Source organism: Eubalaena glacialis, chromosome 11 (genome assembly GCF_028564815.1).
Source record: "Eubalaena glacialis isolate mEubGla1 chromosome 11, mEubGla1.1.hap2.+ XY, whole genome shotgun sequence".
Taxonomy (NCBI): Eukaryota; Metazoa; Chordata; class Mammalia; order Artiodactyla; family Balaenidae; genus Eubalaena; species Eubalaena glacialis.
Genome location: NC_083726.1, coordinates 101099793 through 101113472, shown reverse-complemented (window position 1 = coordinate 101113472; position 13680 = coordinate 101099793). Strand labels below are relative to the sequence as shown.

General features: G+C 36.7%; 1 protein-coding gene across 5 annotated transcripts in view; it reads left to right on the top strand.

Moving 5' to 3' along the window:
• PLEKHA5 (pleckstrin homology domain containing A5) overlaps positions 1-13680 on the top strand; it is a 233205-nt gene that overhangs the window by 124072 nt on the left and 95453 nt on the right. The window contains exon 1 of one of the 5 annotated variants that reach the window (XM_061204776.1): positions 5526-5607. The exons of the other annotated variants lie outside the window; for them this stretch is intronic. Within the exon in view, the coding sequence (XP_061060759.1) occupies positions 5573-5607 (35 nt within the window). The 5' untranslated portion in view covers positions 5526-5572. Of the gene's footprint in view, positions 1-5525; positions 5608-13680 lie in introns of those variants that run through there. 5 annotated transcript variants of the gene reach the window in all.

Below are 13680 nucleotides of genomic sequence, written 5' to 3'. Positions count from 1 at the left end.
TCACAAGGAGGAAGTCATGGCTAGCAGTCTCACACAAGAAGTGGAAAGAATTTTAAAAGGATTGGAAGAAATAAATTAAAGGGATTATATGATGGCCAAGTCAGTATCTTATTAAACTGGCCTTTGAGGGCCAGCTTGGTCATCAAGGACCTGAGAACTGGATATTTTCAAATTAGAAGGTTCCTTGTCCTGTTAGTAAGCAAGTATATTTAGTAGCTACCACTCCTGGGGGAAGAAGACTCTAGTGGTGTGAAGGACTTTTTCATTATAATTGGTTCCTTCCTAGGCAGGTGTTTGTGGATTAATCTGATTCTTAAATCATTCAGCTCTTCCAATTACTTTTTCCAAGGGTTTGCTGTGTTATGAAATTTTAGCTCTAATAGAAAACCCAGCTGGTAGTGTGGAACAACCCTTGAACATTTTTGTGTAGTGAATTGAGAATATCTGAACTGTTGCATCAATGTCAAGGGAGGATGACTCCAGCGCTCGCAGTGATTGTCTTCCTTAGTGGTGTTGAGTTGGTTTCTGTACTGAGCTTCAGTTGATGTAGCGGTTACCTGTCCGTGCACTAAGTTCATGGGACGTTTGGATTCTATCTCAGGCTGTCGTTGGGTGTGAGTGTTCGATTTCTGTGAGTTGACAGATTTACTCTTTACCTGATTGCCACCTCTTAACAGAGGATAATGAGGATGTGAGACACTGTATTTTTGAATTACAGCCAGTCCTTTGTATCCGAGGGTTCTGCATCCACTGATTCCACTAACTGTGGATCAAAAATATTGGGGGCGAAAATTCCAAAAGGTTCCAAAGAGCAAGGCTTGAATTTGCCTATTTACATACCATTTACAATGTATCAGGTATTATTAGTAATCTGGAGATGATTTAAAGTATGCTGGAGGCTGTGCGTATAGGTTATATGCAAATACTGTGTCATTTTATATAAGGGACTTGAGCATCCATGAATTTTGGTATCTGAGGGATGAGGGTCTTGGAACCAAAACCCCACAGATACTGAGGGACGACTGTATTTTTAATTTACTTTTGTAAATTGATACCTTGATGTTTCTTTTTTAAGTCATGAAGATATGGTGGTTGATATGCCAAGACGAATGAATTTGGAAATTTGGGAGAAAGGAAAAGGAGTCTATCCGTATTCTTAATTTACCTTTGTAAAGTATGTACCTGTGTACCTCTCCATCTGGCTATTTATCTGTATCCTTTATAACATTCTTTATAATAAACTGGTAAATGTAAGTAACTCTTTCTGTGAGTTCTGTGAGCCACTCACACTAATCAATCACGCCTGAGAAGGGGGTTGTGGGAACCTCCATTTATAGCCAGTGAGCCAGAAGCACAGATAACAAGCTGGATTTGTGATTGGTATCTAAAGTTGGGTGGGGTTGGGATGGGGCTGGGGGGACAGTCTTGTGGAACTGAGCCTGTGGGCTCTGACTCTATCTCCAGGTAGAGTGTGCCAAACGTAATTGCCTGGCAGTGTTAGAAGAAACACACCTCCAAAATATGTGGTTGTCGTCTTCTCGTTGTACTAATATTTTTCTGACCTGAAAGATTTGCATTAATTAAGTAACCTAGGAGATGAAAATCAGTAATCAGGTGATGGGACATTGGAGCACTTTGTGTTATCCAGCACTATGAGACACAGTATGGAGAAGACATTGGTAGATCTGTTTCTCACCCATTAAAAGAGCTTCTGCTTTGGGTATTAGTGATGAGTAAATGGGCACCAAATTATAGAGACAGTTGGGTGCTGGATTGAGTCGTTTGGATTCATGCCTGTTTTGCAAAGTGAAGGCTGGGGAACCAGGTCACATATTTCAGGGTCAGTGGTGGCATTTTTAAGAACTGAGTAGTCAAGAGTTTTAAATGCCACTGAGAAGTGAAGTAACCAAGAACTGAAAAATGATAGTTATCACAACTGAATCCTCAGTCATTATCACAAACAGCCCTAAAGAATGTACTGAAGCACATTGTTTGGTGGCACATATTTTGGAGGCCCTCACTGGACTTTTTTTCTGTGGCTTTTTAACAAAGCATGGTTCATACATCCACGATCTACCTCAGCTTCCTTTCCTAAAAATGTTGTTTGGGCAGAATCAAAATAGCTAAACTAGCCATCCCTGACTTTGGGGAAAGGCAGGGCAGAATCTTACAAGGCGCCTGTAAGAATTGTCCTATTGGTATGCGTTGTTTTTTTTTAAATGAATAGTTTCTCTGTTAGTTGGGCACCTTTCGTAGGTGTAAAATTTAGATTACATCTTAAATTTGTGCTTTCACAACTGCTGCTACCTCTAACTGAAATCTCCTCTTGAAATAGGTCAGCTGTCATTTACTGTACTTTGTTAAGTCTTTTCCAGATTCCCCTAGGCATTTAGCCACTTCCTCTTCTGTGCTCTGCAAATCAGGTTATGTTATAATGATCTGTTTACAGCTCTCTCTTCCCTATTAAACTGTCAGTTCCAGGCTGTTCTGGCCTTGAGAGGAGGGGCCTTATCTTATTCCCTCTTTTTTGTTCCTTGCCCAACCACACTGTTTTCCCTGTGGAAGTCCTGTAAACCTCGGGTGGTGGGTGGAAGGACCTGAGCCTCCCAGGTTCTAGAGAAATAGTGCAGGGTGCCAGTAACTTCATAAACCAAACACTGGTCGACTTGTTAGTTCTCGGTATTCCTGGTAATCTTTCAGAGTCTCTTGACAGATCTCTGCTGCTCCATTATTGTTGTTTTTCTCCTGGCAGCCATATACAGAACCACCATGCCACTGTGATTCTGCAAACATATTATGCTGCCATTTTATTACAGAAATGTTTGCCTTCAGATGGGATAATTTTATAGCATATACAACGACTACATCTAAACCAGATCTGCTAGAATAGCATAAAACTTCCTTCTTAGCTCATTTTAAAAGTGTTTTGTTAAAACTGTCCTGATGGTGCGAACAGTTGAAGACTTACATAACACAAGGTCACATTGGTTTGGGGTCGATATAATAGGCTTACTACATTTTAACCTTCAGATATTCTGCTTAAACATTGTTATGATTTGTGTCATTTAAAAGGGGCTGTCCTTTGCTTTTAGAACTACGGCAAAAGTTATTTTGTTGACTTCTCTTTGACATTTTTAAGAATGGGTTTTGTTTTCCTTTTCAGTGTGAGAAGTTTAAACAGAGACTAACTGAGGCTAGCAAAACCTTCGCTTTGAAAAAAAAATAGGACAGATCCATGAATGACTGACTACTTTTCTAAAACATATGCAAACCCTTCTGGTTATAGCAAACTGTGTCGGCTTGCTTGTCTGTATTTCAAGCTACGTGATGAAACAATTTTGTTTTCTCAACTTGAAATGCTATTTTTAATTTTTGTTATAGCAGTTTCATATGAAAGGAGTGTTTCAGCTCCAGTTATGTTACATGCTAAATTTAGTTGTAAGACAACTCACTTTGATGTATCTGCACATTTTTATGTCATTAGCATTCTAACAAGATATTTCCAGTACATTTTGTAAAATGGCTTGTCTGTACTCTTGTTAAGAGTCACCATTTTGGTTGAAGGGCATGAAATGCAGAAGAAATATAGTCGGTCATTAAATACGAGTTAACATTTAATCAAACACTTGTTATGTGGTAGGCACTTTTCCAATTGCTTACGTGGTTTTTCTCATTTAATTCTCACAAAAATCCCATGAGGATTAAATTGTTATTTTTATTTTCCATATAAGGAAATTGAAGCATGGAGAGGCTAAGTAACTTGCCTGTGGTCAGAAAACTATTGAGAAGAAGAGCTGGGCTTGAACTTGGAGTCTTCTGACTCCAGAGCCTACATGCTTGTGGCCATTAGCTAGACTGCCTCCTGTGTGAATAAGCATATGAAGAAAGGTTTAACCTCACTTGCAATTAAAACAGACACACAGTGCTTCCCTGGTGGCACAGTGGTTAAGAATCCGCCTGCCAATGCAGGGGACATGGGCTCGAGCCCCGGTCTGGGAAGATCCCACATGCCGCGGAGCAACTAAGCCTGTGCGCCACAACTACTGAGCCTGCGCTCTAGAGCCCGTGAGCCACAACTCCTGAAGCCCGGGCGCCTAGAGCCCATGCTCTGCAACAAGAGGAGCCACTGCAATGAGAAGCCCGCACACCGCAACGAAGAGTAGCCCCCGCTCAGCGCAACTAGAGAAAGCCCATGTGCAGCAACAAAGACCCAACGCAGCCAAAAATAAATAAATAAAATAAATAAAATTTTAAGATAATAATCATAAATAAATAAAACACACTCACACACAATTAGAACCGTATTTTCTGTTAGATTTGCAGAGGAGGAAAGTAATTGTCAATACCCAGTATGTGGGAAAGGAGAAATCTAATGCACTGAGGTATAAATATAAATTGTTACCTCTTTTTGGAGGGCCAAGCATGCGGATATTGAAAACATGCACATGCTTTGACCTGTCCATCCCACTTCTAAGAATTATCCTACGCAGCTAAATACAGAAAAGTACAAAGGTGTCTAGACCGTGATATACAACATTAAGCACTATTTATAAGAAAAAATTTTAAATTAAGCGTCCAGTAGGAATCAGGTTTCGGTAATTGTGATGCGCGGCCATCAGAAAAGAAAAGTTAGGGATGTAGTTACTGACATGGAAAGCTGCCCATGGCATATTGTTGAATTTAAAAAGCGGGTTGCAAAACAACATATATAGTTTGATTTCCTTATATTGACTAAGTATGTGTTTATATACACACAAACTCTGGTCTAAAAGAATGTTCACCAAAATGTTAACAGCTGTTATCTTTGCTGCTAGATGGTATAAATCAGTGAATCAGATGTATGGGTTCTGAGTCCTGCTCAGTCACTGACTAGAATTGTGACCAGGGGCAAGTTCCCTAACTACTCTGTGCCTCAGTCTCTTCAGGAAAAGGGAGATAATTACAGAACCTACATCTTTGGGTTCTGAGGCTCAGATGAGTTTGTAAAGTGCTTGACATAATAAGTGATCAATTATTATCATTATTATTATCATTTTTAGGTGGTGGAACTGCAGGCAATTTTAGCTTTCTTTATACCTTTTATTGGATGAATTTTTTCAAATAAGTATGTACCAACTTTGGAAACAACAGCAACAAAAAAAAAATGTTTTTAAAGGAATCATTTAAATAGGTTTGCTTACAGTTTTAACAGAAAATATCTATGTAGAGCTAAGGTTATTTAAAATTCCTCCCTGAACATTCTTCACGAGCTGTTTGCAACCACGTATGCTGGTATTTTACCCTATGCTATGTGCCAACTTTAAGGGAATTGAAATCATATTTTACTCTTATGACTGGAAGGCATGCATAATCACAACAAACTCTTCTGGAGAAGCTGCCTCAATTTGCAGCTGCAATGACATGCTGGTGCGTGACGTCAGTCTGGTGTCAGACTGGCAGAGTGGCAGGCTGGCCGACAGCCACAGTGCATTTCCTGAGTGCTCAGTCCCCACAGCGCTCATTTGGGAGCAGCTCAAAGACAAAGCAGTGGAGTGTGATTTTTATTCCAGTATCCACTTTTGCCTGTAGTTGAATGTCTGTTTACGAATGTGATTTTGATGGAGGCTGGTGAGTAATCCTTGTTACTTTCATGTATAATAATAAATAGCTGATGGATAGATGAGTGGTAGTCCTTTTTTCTCAGTTAATGATCCTCTGATAAGTAATCTTTGTAGCCCTAGTGCCAGGCACAGTACCCAGTGCAAAGGATTTACATATTATAAATATTTCTATAACTGAAGTATTGTATTCTTGTAGAAATATAAATGCATTGTTAGGCTTTCCAAATGACTTGAGCATTTTAAGATGTAATCTTCCTTTTGGTCTCTCCTTAACTTGAAGTTGCATAAATGCACAGTAGTTGCAAATTGCTTGAAAGCCTAAAGATTTTTGTTTATTGTTTCAGCTTCTTCAGAGGAGAAGCTTGATTTTTTTTTTTTCCCCCTTCACGAGAGCCAAATGAATAATTCTCAGAAGTTCCTTTGGAGGAGATGCTAACAGTACTCATTATATAATACTTTTATTAAAAAGTATATTACTAGTCTAAATTAATTAAGTTAGCTGAAGCTGCTAGTTATTTAATTCTTTAATTATCTGGTAACGTGATTCAAAATAGGAATTCACAAAGTAGGATCCTCAAAATAGGAATCCTCATTTACCTAAAATTTAAGAGCAATATAATGGCAGGAGATTATTATAGACAATATTTTGGCGTTTAAACTAATTAAATTACTACTGCCTTTGATTGTAAAGGCTGGCAACATGCCTTTAAAGATTTCTTATTAGCAATTTTAATTCATGTCTCTTTGAATTGCACTAAATGAATTGATTTAGTTGTTTTGAAATCATTAGTTTAAGAAGTAGGCTATGTTGGGTAAGGTGTGTGTGTGGGGGGGGGGCTATTTTGCTTTTTTTCCCCTTCATTTTGAGTGGATGAATGATATTATTTTAATTTTAATTTCATACTGTTTATATAGTATAAACTGAAGCCTTTAAAGCCTTACGCTTTGTCATTTCTGGCGTAATTCTTTTCTTGCAGGTTCAGTAGCAGCCTTGTGACTTCAAGGTCTTTTAGAGGAATTTTCCAACAAAGTTTTATCTTAAAGAACAGGCACTTTTTACTTGTAAGTCTAGTTTAAGAAAAGACAATACGAAAATTCTTAATAAATGTAAATATTTTCACATCAATTTTCTGAAGCAATTAAAGAATAAGACTTTGTACATATTTTTTAAGTGAATAACATAGGTACTGAAAGAAAGTGATCTAAACCAGCTGTTTATATGCAAATGTGCGAAGATATCAATAATTGCCTTATTATGACTCCTAATACATTGTATTTCTTCTATATTTAGAAGCACAGGATATAGAAGTAGAGTTTCAACTTCATTTTATTTGACTTGACAGTCTTAATTCAAGATCCACAATTTTTCCCATAAGCTGCAGAATTTTCAGCTGAAAATTCTGCCCAGAGCTAGGAAGTATATAGAGAATTCATTAATATTTTTATTCCCTTTAAAATTTATCTCAAATCTACCTAAAATATTTTAACATGGTTTTAAAATAGCCTATATTTTAAACTTAATCAGTAAGTTACTGTAGTAATGATGAATTGGAATATATTCAGTATACATTCTAAACAAAGATGTTTCTGAAGCATTATGACATCAGAGGTCATTGGCCTAAACTGCTGCTAAAGTTCAAGTGAAGACAAGCTACTTAAACTTTTTTGTATGAACAGGAAATTGAATCTGGCAAAACAAAAAAGAAGGGAGGATGAGCAGAGCTTGTTGGGGGGGAGGAGGGATAACCTGAAATTGACTTAAAAGTCTGACGCAAGTCTAAAGCACTGGGAATAAAGTGCTTGTCTGTTTTCTAGTGAATAAGGTGCGCTTTGAGGAACTCTTTCCACCAATACTGAAGCCTGATGGTAAAATATAATTGCTGTATTCTTCAAGTTTGAAATTTAGCTTAATTAGTAAACTCAGATGGAATAGTAATTCTTTAAGCCCGTTATAGTCTTGAACTATATTTTTGTTTCCTAGTAGTGGACAGTACAAAACCTTGTGCTTAATAGATGCTTAATGAATATTTGAGCATGAATAAATGAATTGATGAAGCAAGTGAAATGAGTGAGGAGAATATCTTGATCCTGTATTAGAGAGATTTCATCTTTTCTGGGATGATGGACACCTACTAGTTATCTAACCAACTAATAGCATGCCGTGGCCTTGCATTCTGTTAGAAGGAAGTGTCTCCAGAGTAGAATACGGCCATCACAGTGGCCTACAGTGGCCATTGGAGTTCATTGCCGGCTTTGCTCACTGTGTCTCGGTCTCTGCTGTGGGAAGTGGGCCCTGCCCTGTATTCTGGGTCAGATTTCTGTCCAACTCCTACCTCATCTGTAAGTGAGAAATTTCTCAGTACTTGCGGATAATGATTTGCTGACTAAACTGAGCCTTAGTTAAAGTGCTGTGTGCGTCACATAAGTGCATTATTATTTGGACCTTTTCAGAGTTAAAAAATATATATTCCTTTGAAATTGAAGTGACAGAGAACCTAAGAATGGAGCAAATACATTGCTTCAAAACTTATATAATAAAATTTTTATACATAAATATATTTTCACTCAAAGCCTAGATTTTCAGCCCCATTTCTGTGCCCCCATCCCTTCAATCTATGCTAAACTCTGGCCACATCCGAATATTCTTGCTGATTCATGGAGGCTCAATTCAAATGGCAGCCACTTCTGTGCCACCTTCCTTGCTCTTCCCCTTTCTAAGCAAGATCAGTCCCTAATCTGCCTCCCCTTTGTGTTTCGTTTTTGGTTATATTACTCCTCCTATTTGTTTATGTATAACATTGTTAAGGCTGTGTGTCATCAGTGCCTGTCTCATATTGAATGAATGAAAGTATTTAAGTTACACAAAAACATAGCCATTTTGAAAGAAAGTACTGTTTTCTAACAAAATCTTTTTGTTGCATAAAGGTATCATTTGACTTATTAGTAACTCCCTTTTTGTCCTTGAAGTGGTTGTTTAGATAAAGCTCATGCAATATTAAAATGATTAAAGACTATGCAATGAAGGATAGTAAAATTCAGTGATTACTGATTTTTTTTTTCTATTTGAATTGAGCTGTTTAGTCTGTCAGCTTGATTCTGTTGGGAAGAATGTTTCATCTACAATAAAATAATTGGATCTTTTTTGCAACTGTGTGGTTATTTAAGTGTAGGTTAGAATTAGGTTAACTTTGTAAAGTAGTGTATAACCACCTGCAAAAGCAAAAGAGATGGTGTTTAAATTCCTCTTTTTCTAATTTGTTGTTTGCTTCCTTCCCAGTGGTATAGTAAACTTACATTTAATGCATGTTACAATAAAACATTACTAATTAGCATTCATTAGGGACTAGCAGAGTTGTCTGAATTAATGAAATTCTAGGTTATATATATTTTTAATGCCACATTATTGCTTTTAAATGCCAAGAATATTTCTGACTACTGACATGTTTCCAAGTTGGAGTTCTGCTTAGTTTTATTTTAAAACTCCGTTAGATTTTTGTATTAATAGTTTTTTTTATACAAGTGACTGTAATTTTTCAAATAAGTATTCTTTGAAACCTCTAAAATATACCCTGTGATCATTTTTACTCTGTTGTGTGGTTTTACAAGGACTTTTTACATAGATCAGTCAATAGCTTTAACCTTAGATCAGTTGTACTTCACATTAAAGATAGAGCAGAGAGCCAGCAACTTTTTAAAGCAAGGGTGTGACATAATTTTACTTCTTTTCAGGAAAGCTAACTCCACCTGCACATTCAAGTTTAGCTACTGTTTAGTGAGGGCTTTATTAGGTAATGGATGGTGGTGCTACCAGGTACTTGATCCTTTACAAAGCCCCATGGAGTAAAGTTTGTTGTTGTTTTGGTTTTGGTTCCTGTTTTACAGAAAGAAGTTGAGGCTCAGTGAGGATGGTCTAAATGGGAGATATCCTGATTAAAATGAGTTGGATTTGGATGTTAAAGAGTCTTGGAGACATAACAGCCTAGACTAAGGCAGTGATGGAGATGCCGTTAGCTGTCTACTTGCATAGGGTAATTTCTAGGTAGCATCCAGAAATGTCACTTGATTCTTGAGTGCTTGACAGAAAATTACTCTGGTGGATTAGCTTGTACATTCTAAGAGCCATTTTTCTGTTTTAACCATAAAGTGTCATTTAACCTTCCCATTTAAAAGCTTCTTAAGAATCACTTAAATGGCTTCCAAGTGAGAGAATTATCTAAATTATTTTAAGCATTTTTGTGTATAATGTAATTTATTAAGTGATCTAAAATGTAGCTGTCCCATAACACTCAGGATGGATAACAGTTATTAACGTGCTGGGTACATTTTGTTCATAACTAGCATGGTGTTAATTGAATTATTCTTGCACTACTTCCAAAATTATTTAAAATCTATTGTAAAATTTATTTTGTAGATTCTAAATGAGCATATTGGTTTTATTCAGGAAGGTTTTTTTCAGAAGATGATTTAGAAATTATCTGTAAATACAATAAACTAAAACAGATGAATTTATGTGTCTCATCTTTTGAATTTTTAATTTTTTTCTTTATTTTGTTCCTAGTCTATAATAATGCTTTCTGCTTTGTACTTTTGCAGCATTGCATCATACTCCTATTTTCCCAGCGGGAAAAGCAAAGTTTTCTGTTCCTGTTGGGTGATTCTGTAAAACCCATTCTTTACTGTTGTTGTTATTTGTACTTAAATTCTTTGGGACCGATAATCAAATGTGAGGTTATATTTACAATTATGTTGTGATAGTGTTGTCTGAGTAGCTAAGAGTGGAAAATGATTGCAAAGGCTTAGAAAATAAGAAGATGGAAAAGAAATACTGGGTTTAAAATTAAGTTGGAATCAGAACAAGTTTCATTACTGTGCTTCAGATAGAAATAGTCTTGGGGTGATGCTAAGCAATGAGACAGAAAGGAGAAGAGGGAGGATACACGTCCATGGTCTGTGCAAGAGGGAAGGACCTCCAAGGAAAGGATTGTGTTGTGTTGTGCTGTGTTTCAGTTACATTGGGAGAAGATGTAGGGCAGAATGTAGAAGTCCCACTGGCTGAGATGAGTCAAGGAAGGGGCAGCTGTTGAAAGGGGGGGAAGGGGGACTAAACAGGGCACAACTGAAACCTTGGGGACCAGGTCTCCGTGTGACTTCTGACACCTGCGTAAATGCTGTGAGCCTCAGTTTATTCACACGTAAAGTGAAGATAGTAATGCAGACCTCAGAGGGTCTGTGTGAGGATAGATGGTCAAGTTTCCAGTGTAGCGTGCGACAGAAGGAGTGTGCGAGCAGCACTGAGTGTGACGTCACGTGATTACTATTTAGGTGATGATTTTAATGTTTATTGTTGGGAGCGAGGATCATCGAGGCCCTCACACCTGTTCAGTCCTTCGTTTCCCCCAAGAAATCTGAGCCGATCCATTTCCTGAATGATGAGAGGAGAGAGGATAGATTATAAAGGGTTAAGACTGTAGGGAGAATTTGTAGATGTGGGTAAATGAATCATTGAGGTTTGAGCAGGATGTCTGGAAGCAGTTAGCTCTAAGTTAAAGGCAAATGGCATTTAGAACTAAATGTGGGGAAAGGAAATATATACTTTACATGTTTTGCAAAGAAAAAAAATTACAATCTTTTAGATTGCTGACTCAGTGGTTATTTCTCCACATAACTAAGGCTCAAGAATTCAGTTTCTCTCAAGAAAAGGCATGGCACTTTTAGTGTTTTCTTTTGTTCTTAAAACACTGCTTTTAATTGTAGGCATAATTTTCCATACTTCAGTTTAAAAATAAATTGCAGAGTCAGTCATTGTGGTAGTCAGATTTCAACATAACATTTTTCTCCTTTTTATTTAAAGGAAAATGAATTTAAATAGTTATCTGCATAAGACATTAATCAACTATACATTTAACAATATTTTAAAATTTACCCTGGACCACCATAGACCCAATTGTGGAATTCATAACTAATAAATAAAAATAATATTTAATAACTAAATCACTGCTACAAACATGTTTTTTAAACCTAATTTGAGACTGAGTCTCAGAGGGTAACGTACAGCGTTATGATTTCTATTGATAAAAGCTGTTCAACTTTTTTCTTTTTTTTAACTGAAGTATAATTGATTTACAGTGTTGTTAATTTCTGCTGTACAGCACAGTGATTCAGTTATACATATATATATATACGTTCTCCATTATGGTTTATCACAGGATATTGATTATAGTTCCCTGTGTTATACAGTATGACCTTGTTGTTTATCCATTCTATATGTAATAGTTTGCAAAGCTCTTCAATTTTAAAGTAAGCTGAAAAGTGTAATTGTCTGATAGTGTAATGAAACCAAGGCCAAATTGAGAATGTACAATATTCTTTTTGATTTGAGTGGAAGGATCTTGAAGAGTTGTCAGTGAACATCTGAGCTCTTTGCTGTCTGGTTTTCTACCTAAATTTGAGAAATACAATCGCTTCCATAATCCCCACATCTCTCTGCCTTGCTCCAGTCTAACAACATTGTGGGTATGTGGCAGCTTGTATGGGTTGGGCCCTTCTAAAAGTCCAAGTCATGATACTGGCTTCTCTACCAGGGTTGCAGAAAGAATTGCCAAACCACTATGATATCCTATTTTTCTTAGACTAAATTAAATCCTTCTTTCTCTCCCATAAGGGAAATATATGATTCTGAGCAAATCATACAAATGGGTTTGCAGCTGAATTTAATAAGAGACAACCAAAATCTCTTCTGTGGGACAGAGTTTTCTAAAATAACATATTTTGTTTGTGCATAGTGGATAAATTTTCAACCTTCTTGCCATGGATACACATATAAAACACTACCTAATAAACCTTGCTTTGTCTAATGTATTACTCAGAAGAATTAATGGCTGTTATTGACAATGTTAATAGCAATTTCAATATTTATTTCTTAAATTAAAAAACAGAAAAAAAAAAAACAATGGATTTTGTAGTAAAGCAGTCATTGGTGTTACTCGTGAAGCAAAGGTATTTTTTAAAAAAAACACACAAAAACAAGTACTCCCAGAGGAGAATTGCAATACTAAGAAGTAGCTAGTACATAGTTATTAATGGCCAAAACATTAAAAAAATTTTTCCTAACACCAAATGCAAAGGCAACAAAAGCAAAAATAAACAAGTGGGACTACATCAAACTAAAAAGCCTCTGCACAACAAAGGAAACAGTCAACAAAATGAAAAGGCAACCTACCTAATAGGAGAAGATATTTGTAAATCATATATCTGATAAGGAGTAATAATCTCAAATATATAAAGAACTCATACAACTCAATAGCAAAAAAAAAATCCAGTTAAAAAAACGGGCAGAGGGTCTAAATAGACATTTTTCCAAAGAAGACATACAGATGGCCAACAGGTACATGAAAATGTGCTCAACAATACTAATCATCAGGGAAATGCAAATCAAAGCCACAGTGAGCTGTCACCTCACACCTGTTACATTGGCTGTCATCAGAAATATAAGAGATTAAAAGAGTTGGTGAGGATGTGGAGAAAAGGGAACCAGGAATGTAAATTGGTGCAGCCACTGTGGAAAACAATATGGAGTGTCCTCAAAAAATTAAAAATAGAACTCCCATGTTGATCCAGCAATTCCACTTCTGGGTATTTATCCAAAGGAAACACAAACACTAACTCAAAAAGCTATCTGCACTGCCCCCCAACTCCCACATTCACTGCAGCATTATTTACAATAGCCAAGATATGGAAACAACCTAAGTGTCCATCAGTGGATGAATGGGTAAAGAAGATGTAGTGTGTATGTAGTGTGTACATACACGTACATGTACATACTCACACGATGGAATATTATTCAGCCATTAAAAAGGAAGGCAGTCTTTCCATTTGCAACAACAAGGATGGACCTTGAGGGCATGATGCTAAGTGAAACAAGTCAGACAGAGAAAGACAAATACTATATGATCTTACTTATATGTAGAATCTTTAAAAAGGGAGAGAGAGCTTATAGATAACAGAAAACAGATGGATGGTTACCAGAGGCAGGGGAAAGGGTAGGGAGGGTGAAATGGGTGAAGGAGGTCAAAAGGTACAA